This window comes from Cavia porcellus, unplaced genomic scaffold (genome assembly GCF_034190915.1).
Source record: "Cavia porcellus strain 051 isolate PalLab524CR breed Dunkin Hartley unplaced genomic scaffold, mCavPor4.1 scaffold_17, whole genome shotgun sequence".
NCBI lineage: Eukaryota > Metazoa > Chordata > Mammalia > Rodentia > Caviidae > Cavia > Cavia porcellus.
In genome coordinates this window covers 74,554,391-74,565,147 of record NW_026947500.1, presented here as the reverse complement: position 1 = coordinate 74,565,147, position 10,757 = coordinate 74,554,391, and the positions used below count along the sequence as shown (strand labels likewise).

Here is a 10,757-nt window from a genome sequence, read left to right as displayed (position 1 = left end):
CGGAGGCTCTTCCTGCTCAGCCCACTTTTCCCACTTGTAGCTGAGCCTGTCTCGTGGGCTCAGAGAGGCTGCAAGGCACCAGTGATTCCTGCCCAGGGAAGGTAAGGCCTGGTCGTGGGGTGGCTGCGGCGTGGCTGGGCTCGCTCCTTGCTTCTTGGGGAGCCGTGGCTCCCATATCCACCATCCACACCCCATCCTTTGGGCATATAGCCCACGGGAGACAGGGTCCTCATGGACACCCAGCTCTGAGGAGCAGCAGCCCTGCGACGCACATACTTGGGGTTTGCTCCATTCTCAGGGGTCCCCAAGGGGTCCGTCTGCTGCCTCTCTGGGCCTCTGTTTACCCATCTGTAAAATGAACCTGGAGTGAGAGGCCAGTGCGGATGTGAGAGCAGGACAGTCTGGTCTCTGACCTCCCCTGGCCTTCTTTTCCCCAAGCAAGGGGGAGGAGGACTCAGCTCTGAGTCCCAGCACTTCGTGGGGAGGGGGAGTTTCCGTGCCTCAGTTTCCCTACCTGCTCTCTGGCCGACTGGGTTAGTGCCCTCAATAGTGGCGGGCTGGGTCTGTCCTCATAAGCTGGGGGACACCTGTCCTGGGGGCAGAGAGGAGGCAGAGGTTCCACAGCGAACCCCAGGGCAGGGGAGGTCAGAGCCCAAGGCCTGATCAGCCAGTCCGGCCTCCCAGAACCCTGAGACCCAGGATGGGGGGACCCTGTGAGGGATTCTCCCTGCAGCCTTAAGGGAGATGTCCAGGTTTCGTCCCTTAGGGCTCAGAGCCTGGCATGATGTGCACACCTGTCATCCCAGCACTCGGGAGGCTGAGGCAGTAGGATCCATGGAAGTTTGAAGCCAGCCTGGGCTACACAGCAAGATTCTGTTTCAAGAAAGAAACTCCAAAATAAAAACAGGGCTCAGAGGGGCTGGGAATTTAGCTCAGCGGCATAAGCACCTGCCTTGCAAGCAGGCAGTCGTGAGTTCGATCCCTGGTACCGATAAAAAGAAAGAAAAAAGAAAAAAAAAAAAAGGGCTCAGTGAGATCTGAGGCTCCGACCACTGACTGTCCATCTGGACAGAGGCCAGCAGGCCAGGTCAGGCCAGTTGCATGAGGGGGGCTGGGACTCAGCCCTGCCACTGCAGCTGTGGGAGCCTGGCTTAGGGTTTCCCTTTCTGCCCAGTGCAGGGGTTTGGGGCCCAGTTCCGGCCACTTGGGCACAGTGCTCGCCCCGCCCAGCCCCGCCTGGGTGTCGTCTTTCTCCTCCACCAGCCCTGGACTTTGTGTCCCATGCTGGGTGGGGCCGGGACACCCTCAGGCCTGGGGCCTGGTTCCCTGGCAGCAGCAGGCGAAGCTGGAGCTGGGAACCTTGGTGAGACCCGGGCTGCTTGGAGGGACTGGGGCGGGTGGGGGTCCGGTGGCAGGGGGGTGCACTCGCGCTTTTGTGCTTTGGGATCCGGGAGTGGTGCACTCCCAGAGAGGCCCCAGGACTCCAGTCCTCTCCTCTCCCAAGCTAGGACTGGCTAGGGTCTCAGGCTCGTATCTGCACCCCAATCTCATTCCAGACCACCCTCAACCCCTCAGCCTGCCTGGCACTTCAGTCTAACCCCAAAGGCTCGCATCCCAGCACCGGACTTTCAAGGGGCCGTGGAGACCCCTGTTTTCTCTGGGAATTCTGGGGAGACAGACTGTTCCCCCCCAATCCACCCCCAGCAGGGGCCAGGGCCCAGGTTGGCAGAGCCCAGCAGGTCCAGCCTGGCCCTGGGGTACCCACTCAGGCTCTACAGGTCCACAGGGCCAGACACCTGCCCACCCCCACCTGTGCTGGGGCTGTCCCCGGAGCCTTTGCGTGTGGGAGGAGGCTGGAGCCAGTCAAGGGGGAACAGGTGTACAGTAAAGGGCTATAAACTGTGGGGTTTGGTGTCGAAGGCTGAAGGGTGGGGCCCGGGGAGCAGCCTCGAGGCTTCCTGGGGTGGGGCGGGGCGATGCCAACCTGTGGACCTACGGAACTGTAACCCCAGCTGCCCCCAAATTCAAGCCGAGCTGGGGGCGAGCTCAGCAGTGAGCACTTGACTTGCATGCACCAAGCTCTGGGTTCCAGCCCCAGCACTAAAAATAAGAAAAAGAAAAAGAAAAATGACTGTGGGCTCCAGCACAGCAGGAAGGAGAGGCCGGTGTGAGCTGGTCAGTGTGTGGGGATTGATTCGAGATGGCAGGTGCCACGACTGTGAACGGGTGAATGGCACCTTGAGGCCTCAAAGGCTTATTTTCCTCCCAGGGCTTCTCTGCACCCAGAGTCACACTCAGGCTCCCGAGGCCCTTAGCCTTGTCCCCCAAATCTTTGTGAGAGAGGCCGGGCTACCCCAAGAGCAGCCAAAGATGCAGGGTCTAAGTGTAAGGCCCACAACCACCAACCACCACACCCATCTACGGAGCCCCTGCAGCTTACCAGGTGTTAGGTCACAGCCAGGAGGACCCCACCCGAGCCTCAGTGAGTCAGTGCTGAGGAATGGGCAAGTGAGCTGGGGAGGTTTTGCCCCAACCCTGGAGCCACCCATGGGGAACCCCAGCCCCACACCCACACACACTGGGTGGGCGTGAAAGTCCCAGGTATAAACCCTGCTGGGTAAACCTGATTCCCTCACTAGGCAAACACAAGGGTGGTGACCACTGCCTGCCCCGGGGCGTGGGGATGGTGGGGTGTGGTGGGGTGTGGCCTTTGGCCAACACCGGCCTGGAGGGGCCACGGCTGGGGGACAGGTGAACTCTGTGCCCTCAGGCCTAAGCCCAGGGTGTATGGAGGGGCTGTCTGCTCATCCAGCTTTTCCATGGAGGACCCAGGTGTGACGGTACATGCTTGGAATCCCAGCACTCTGGAGGCTGAGGCAGGAGGATCTTTATGAGTTTGAGACCAGCCTGGGCAACAAATGAGTTTAAGGGCAGCCTGAACTGCATAGTGAGACCCTGTCTCAGAAAGACAAATGGAGAAAGAGACACAGACAGACAGAGAGAGAGAGAGACTTGGACCCTGGTGTAGTGGCACTCACCTGTCATCCCAGCACTCACAAGGCTGGGGCAGGGGGGTCCCTGCATGGGCTACGTAGTGAATTTCAACCACCCAGCGAGACCCTGCCGGCGGGGAGCGCTTGCCTAGTTCCTGTGAGCCCCTGGGTCCTTGACATTACTAAGTAAAAATACATGAAAGCTGGGGTGACCCGGTGAGTGCTTGCCGGGCCCTTGGCCCCATGCAGTGGTTTCGTGTGGGGAGACGCCGCGCACCCGGGTCCAGGGAGCAGCTCTTTCGCTTTGTCTATCTTTAGGTTTTGTTTCATTTTTGGTGCTGAGGTTCGAATTAAGGGCTTCACACAGAGCTCCACCTCAGCCCTTTTATTTCTGAGTTTGAGACAGGTTCTGTTGATGTTGCTAAAATTTCCTCGGCTGGACTGAAACTTGCAATCCTCCTGCCTCAGCATCCCGGAGTGCCGGGATCACAGGCTTGCATCCCTGCACCCAGCTTCGGGCTTGGGCTCTGCTCTGCTCCTGAGAACGGGACAGAAATGAGTGCCAGCCTGAAGCCAATGCAGAGGTCTTGGGTATGAGCTACGGGGCTGATGGACCCGGATGTGGCAGGGACGACTTGCCTCGGAGCCCTGAGCGGTCAGTGCCTAGGGCCGAGCTCAACACAGGCCTGTAGGGACCCCAGGCAGCGGCTCCCTGGAGGAGGTGCCCTGGAGGTCAGCTGGGAGCAGCTGAGAGGAGGTTGGGCTCAGTGGAGGCACAGGCAGCGTCAGAGGGTGACCCTGTGTCCCCTGGGGGAGCAGGACAAGAGTTTGAGGACACTGGGTGGGGGGGTCACCCCAGGCTCTGCAGCCCTGCCCAAGCCCACGGGAAGAGTTCCAAGTGAGCCTGGCCCCTCCTGGCTTAGTAGCAGGGAGGAGGGAGGAGGGGGAGTGGGGAGAAAAACCAGGATGCGGGGGCCAGGAACCTAGAGTAGCTGCCTAACTCCGGGCCTCAGTTTCCTCCCTGACATCCCTCAGCAGGGAGGGTGTAAGCCCACCGGGTCCATCTGTGAACTTCTGGTGAGTGGACCTCAGAGACAGCTCAGGGTGGTCAGGTTGGGGCCAAAGGCCCGGCACAGGAAGCTGGGCGTGGTCAAATGAGAACGCTAGACCCACTGACTGTCAGTGCTGTGTCACTGATGGGTGCACAAGCGTCAGGTATGGTTGGATACAGCAGCTCGAATGTTTTGGGGCACGTGGTACCGGGCCTGGGGTGGCTCTCATGCAAGCTGTGCTTATCTGATAGCACAAACGGATCCAGTAATTTTCTACTTTGTCACACGAGCCTAGGAGCATTCATTGTTTTTTGTTTTCTTTTGTGACAGGGGTCTCACTCTAATTCAGGCTGGTCCTGAACTCACTAAGTAGTCCAGGCAAACCTCAAACTTGTGTCAATCCTCCTGCCCCAGCCTCCAGAGTACTGAAATCACAGGCATGGATGGCCACCAACACTTTCATTAATGAATTAAGTACAGTAATTTCATTAATGAATTAAGTGCGTTAATTTTAAAGTTCCAAGATTTCATGTGATTGGCCAACTTGAGTCAGTTACCCAGGCCGGAGCTAATCACAAGGCAGAGAGTGAAAGAATGTGATTGGCTAGCCTGCATCAGGTATGCTGTGATTGGCTGAGGACTACTTACCCATCCTTCCAGCAGTCACAGAGGTCAGATAGTGCACTGCTGTGATTGGCTGGGGCAGAGAATGGAACACTGTGATTAGCTGGGTAGAGTCCAAGAGCAGTTATTGGCTGAGCCGGACCAATGAATGGAATGATGTGATTGGCTGGGCAGGATCACTTGCCCATCCCTCAGCCAATCACAGAGGTCACAAAACCTGGGACTCTGTTTTAGAAGGACTCTGGGTGTTTGTTTGTCTCCCCCTTCCCTGACTTGTGTCCATGACTTCCTTCTTAGTGAAACTGGAGGTCTCCACCCACTGGTGAAAGGTCAGCTGAGGCTCTCCAGGAAATGGACCGCGTGACCAGATACCATGTCTTCAGTCAGCCACACTCAGCTCGAGTGGCTGGGCTGGCCCTGGACGGAGACACCAGTTACAAGATTGAGCTGGTGGGCGTGGGCCCCAAGGACCACGTCTGGGTTCTGGACGAACCACGCTCTTTATCCACGGCCTTGGAGGCCCAGGTGGACAGGACAGAGACACAGGTGTCCCGCAGCAAGGCCGCGGTCCTCGGGCACCCAGCAAAGGACAGAGATGAGGAGATGGAGGTTTACCTCCTGGAAGCCAGCCATGGCGCCCCCAAGCGGCCAGAAGACCTGGAGCATGAGCGCTGGGCCGTCATCCAGGGCCAGGCGGTCAGGAAGGGCGGCACAGTGGCCACGCTTCGTGGCACCCCTGACCGCCAGGACACTGGGCCACCCAGCCACCTGCCACCCGATACCCTGGAGAGGAAAGATCTGGTTGACACGGATCAGATCGATTTCCTGGAGGCACGGCAGCACTTTTTGAACCTGGAACAGGACACCACAAACAGGACCTCTGTCTCCCAGAGTCCCCTGGCCAAAGTGCCCCCTGCTCGTGCCCAGCTGGGGTTCATCCGGACCCCTAGACCCTCGAAGGAGCCCCAGCTGACCAACGGGCATGTCGTCCCTGCCACCGACCAGGACAAGGAGGTCCTCCTGGAGGAAAAGAGAGCTCAAGGTGATTTTACTGGACACACAGCACAAGCGCTGGACAGCTCTGGGCCTTGGTCCCTGGCCACTAACAGCTCCAGCCTCCGTTTCCAAGTGGCTGATTCCTCTGGCTTCCAGTCCCAAGACACAGCCAACCCCAACTTCCAATCGCAAACCCCAGAGGTGTCCCAGCTCTGGGCCCAACCCATGCACGACCCCGGCTCCTGGTCCCCAGAGCTCTCCAAAGAGACCCCCATCGAGAGGGAGATCCGCTTGGCCCAGGAGCGTGAGGCGGATCTGCGGGAGCAGAGGGGCCTCAGGCGGGCAGCTGGCCACCAGGAGCTGGTGGAGATCCTCACCCGGCCAGTGCTGACCAAAGCCAGCCTGGCCGAGGCACCTCGGAGGGACCGGAGCCGCTCGTTCCTGTACGTGCAGCGTGACATGGTGCAGGAGACGCAGCGGGAGGAGGCCCACCGGCGGACAGGCCTGCAGGCCAGAGGGGCATCTACGCCTGACTGGGGCCCCGAGGAGCCCAGGCCCGCACTCCTGAGGACGCTGAGCTCTGACTCCATCCTCGACCCTGTGCCTGATGCCCGTGCGGCTGACCCGGCCCCAGAGACCAGGAAGGTGAACCGCATCCCGTTGGATGCCTACCAGCCATACTTGGGCGGGGGGACTCCCCAGCCGGACTTTTCCCCGTTCTGGGGATACCGAGGTCCACCCACCACTGCCACTGCAGAGGCCAAAGCTCTCGGCTCCCCAAAGGCCTCGAGCTCTCAGGGGCCTTTCTCGGAAGCCTCTGGAAAGGCCGTGAGCCTGAAGTCCCCTCAGGGTCACCCACAAGCTAGCGGGGCCACAATACCCCAGGAGTACTTTTGCCTGCAGCCCCTGAAGTTCAGGGGCCCCGACCCGCAGCATCCGGCTGAGGCCACCCGGGCCTGGGGCTGGGAGGCCACTTCAGAGGCCAAAGCTCTCGGCTCCCCAAAGCCCTCAGGCTCTCAGAGGCCTTTCTCGGAAGCCTCTGGAAAGGCCGTGAGCCTGAAGTCCCCTCAGGGTCACCCACAAGCTAGCAGGGCCACAATACCCCGGGAGTACTTCTGCCTGCAGCCCCTGAAGTTCAGGGGCCCCGACCCGCAGCATCCGGCTGAGGCCTCCCGGGCCTGGGGCTGGGAGGTGACTGGGGCCCCAGTGGTGAGGCTGAAGAGGTCACAGTCATCCGAGCTGCTGGACCGGGAGGTGGAGGACGTGCTCCGCCGGGAGCGGGAGGTGGAGGAGCAGCGGAGGAGGAGCACCTTCCTCCCCAAATCCAGGTCCCTCTCCCCGTCACCATCACCATCACCATCACCATCACCACCGTGGGACGAGGGCTGCAAGCAGGACTCTAGGCGCTCCTCCAGGGAGTCTGGTAAGGAGGACACGGGAGGACAGGAGAGTGGCCGCTCTGCCCCGAGACCTAGGAAGGAGCAAGGGGATGGGAGAGGTGGGCTTCCGGGGATCAGGGGGGCCCAAGTGTCCAGACTCTGTCCCTTGATACCCAACGTCCACCACTTCAGCTGTAGATTTGGGGGGTGGTGTCAACTTTGCCTTAAGGTTTTGTTTTTTTTTAAACCACTGAATTCACATCTCTTAAGTTTTTTTTGTTTGTTTGTTTTATTTTTGCTTTATGGATTTATACGATTTGTTATTAGTTGCATAGAGGTTTGCAGAAGTTTAACCTCCTGGTCAAGGGCTCTTCTCAGTCAGTATGAAATCTCTTCCAGGGCTGCTTGGTGATTTTTACCCTCTGTCTCTCCAGTTTTTCCTTTTTTTTTTTTGTTTTGTCTTTCTGAGAAAGGGTCTCTCTATGCAGTCCAGGCTGGCCTTGAGCTCACTTCGTAGCCCAGGCTGGTCTCAAATTCTCAATGATCCTCCTGCCTCAGCCTCCCGAGTGCTGGGATGCAAGGTGTTCATCACCATGCCTGACAGGTTTTTCCTATTTCAGTCAATCTGTCACAACTGCTCACCTGCCCTCTTTGTCCTTTGATGGTCCTGGTGCTTCAGCCAGAAGGAACGCATCTCCAGAGCTAAGGTCTCAGGGTCACCCCCCAACAACCTTCCCCCCACAGGCATCACGGGCAGTTACTCTGTGTCCCAGTCGCCCTTGTTCACCCCCGTCAGCCTGCACTCAGACCTGGTGTGGACAGCGGAGCCCCCGATGGACAGTGTTTCCAGGCCCAGGAGCAAGGGCCAGTCGGTGAGCAGAGGCGGCTGCCCACCACAGGAGCCTCAGGAGGGTTGCGGGAGCCCCAAGCGTTAACCTGGGGCTGCTTGACAACACCATCACTGCCCCCCTTTCGTGGCTGTGACTCAGTTTCCCCCATGTGAAGTACAGAATCCTAAACCAGGCAGCTCTGTCTCTGGGCATCTGCTTGGAGAAGCCACATGATCAGAGATCTCTGCCCCCATCTGAGTTCATCCCGGGTCAGAGATACATATCATGGAGGGGTTGCCGAGAGGTTGGGGTGACTGTGGGGTGCTGGGAGGGCTCCTCAGGCAGGAGATATCGTCCCTCCTTGTCTTCAGTGGACACTCAGCTGTATTTGTGGGGTGGGGTGTGGAGGGACAGGGCTGACTCCTGTCCTCTCCCCACAGTATGCAGGCATCAACCCTTCGGATAGCATCAACTCAGAGGTGAGTGCCCCTGGGACGTGGGGAGAACACAGACTTTACCCCCATGGCCTTTCCTCTAAGGGTGGGACAATTCCCGGCGTCCATTGCATGGGTAATGTCTGCTCAGGGTAGATGATTCTGGGATCTGCTTCTTGTGAGGTCTGCCACAGGCACCAACTACACCGAGAGGACCCGTGTGACACCATTTGTCAGAGGACAGTTTTAAAGCAGATTAGAACCAAACGAGGATCCTTCTCATTTATTTATTTATGTATTTATTGTAATGCTGGGGTTAGAACCCGGGCCTGGCATGGGCTAGACCAGCACTCACTACTGAGCTATACCCACGGCCCTGTTTTAAAATTGGCTTTTGAGACAGGGTTTCCCTAAGTTGCCCAGGCTGTGCTTGAATTTATGATTCTCCTGCCTCAGCCTCTTAAGTACCTGAGATGCACCACAGGCCTGGCCCTGGGTTCAGTCAATTTCTAGTACCACAAAAAAAAAATAAAATAAAATAAAAATTAAGACTCTGGTATTTTCCCTGCCCTGAACTGAGAACCGCCCAGCAGTTCTGTGGTTCTATTACTAGGAGTAGAGGGTCTGAAACAGAGGAGGGGACCATCCTGCCTTGTCCCTGTCTGAGGCCAGTCTGGGGACCCCTGGGGTACCGAGAACACTGACAGGGACTCTGCCTCTTCTGGCACAGATCCTGGGAGCCACGCGTGTGACCCGCCACAAAAATGCCATGGCCAAGCGCTGGGAGGCTGGCATCTACACCAGCGAGGATGAGGACTGAGCCTGGCCCAGGACTTCGGCCAGCCCTGCCCACTGCGGACTTGGTCCCCGTGCGGAGTCCCAGTGCGAGGAGCTGAGTCAGCGCCCACAGGTGTGGGAACCTCATGTTCCACTCCAGGGTTCTCCTCGCCACACTGTCCCCCTGGGGGAAGCTTTCCTGTTTTGAGGGTCTTCGGCTGGGCCTGAAGAGAGAGCCCTGCTGAGCTGTGTCCCGCCCTTAGTGGGCTTTTTGAGACAGAGCCCAGTCGGGCCTCCAGCTGCCAGCAATGACCCTCCCTGGGCCTCCGGGGCCACCATGCAGGTTGCTTGGGCCTCTGAGACTTTGCCTGGTGCTCCGGGTCTGCAGATGGAGATGGGGACTGTGGTGTGCCCTGCAGCCTGGGTGTGAAGCTCCGGGCCCTCAGCTGCTGGGGAAAAGCGGGAGGGCTGAGGCATCAAGGCCTGTGCCTCCCACAAACCTTGTACCTGTCCTTGTTCACCTGGAATAAACCCGAGAGTCCCCAGCCTGCCCCAGCCCAGCCATCGGCGGAGAGCACTGGGTCACCTTGGTCTCAGTTCTCTGGAAAACATCAGGTCCTGCCCCGCTGGACCACGATCCCTGTGATGTGGACTACGGGCTCCCGCGTGCTGCATACAGCAGGTGCCTCATTAGTGCTCATGCAGAGGCTGTGGAGTGTACAAGGGTTGGCTTTGGGCCCGTGGGGTCTCATGAACCGTCCCCTGCAGTCCCAAGGTTCCTCCCAAGCCTCAGGGGAGAACCCGGATCCCCGTCCCAACTCCTGGTGACGCCTGCAGCCCTTGGCTTGCGGCCCCTTCCTCCATCTGCAGAATCGGCAGCAGCTGCATCTCCAGCCTCTCTCCCTCCTGTGCCCGCTAGGCTGCCCCAGAATGAGCCAAGCAAGGGACAGGACGGGGTGGGCTGGTTTGGCTCGGATGCCCACACAGTGTCCCTGCCGCCTCAAACTCTCTTACTCTTTTTTTTTTTTAATTAAAAACAAATTTGAATTTCTGTATGTTTGCAATGCATAATAAACACACACACTGCGGGGAGCTGGTGAACAGGTGTACGACCCCGTGATCTTTTTCTTCCCCTTCCCTTTCCCGCCGTGTCCGGGACCATCCCCTCATTTCTTCTATTTAGTATAGAGCGGATTTGTCATTGTTGAGATGGGGCTCTCGCTATGGAGCTCAGGCTGGCCTCAAACTTGCAGCGGTGGAGATCCTCCTGTCTCAGCCTCCTGAGTGCTGAGATGACAGGCGTGCACCACCCCACCGGGCTAGCAGTCGCCCTGTGTGACAGGATCGCGCCCCACTGTGTTCAGTGTGTCCAGCCAGCATGGTCCCTGTCACCTAGCTGCCCCCTGGTTTTCTGTGATGTTCCTTGGATGATAGACCATCCTCCTCCCCAGCCTTTGGCGTCCTCTAAGGCAGCTGTGGCCCTGGAGGCCCCCGGGGCAGCGCTGCCCTCTGCTGGCGGGAGGCCCCTTCCTCCCAGGTCCCAGCTGGGTTTGGTGGTGACTTTGTGGGCAGCCGCGGCCTGAGGAAGTGCTGCCCAGGTGACCTGGGGCCCACAGGGTCCCCATGCTGGGATGTGGCCAAACAGTGACAGGGGCCATGTGTCCAGCAGTGT

At 58.8% G+C, this 10,757-nt stretch overlaps 1 protein-coding gene across 1 annotated transcript; it reads left to right on the top strand.

Moving 5' to 3' along the window:
• The first annotated feature begins 21 nt into the window (after positions 1–21).
• On the top strand, positions 22–10,186 carry Misp (mitotic spindle positioning). Its single transcript, XM_013145592.3, has 5 exons — positions 22–101; positions 4,967–7,088; positions 7,789–7,916; positions 8,315–8,353; positions 9,039–10,186. Exons 2-5 carry the CDS (start codon positions 5,021–5,023, stop codon positions 9,126–9,128), a joined length of 2,325 nt encoding a protein of 774 aa, XP_013001046.1. The 5' UTR covers positions 22–101; positions 4,967–5,020; the 3' UTR covers positions 9,129–10,186.
• Positions 10,187–10,757: the final 571 nt, after the last annotated feature.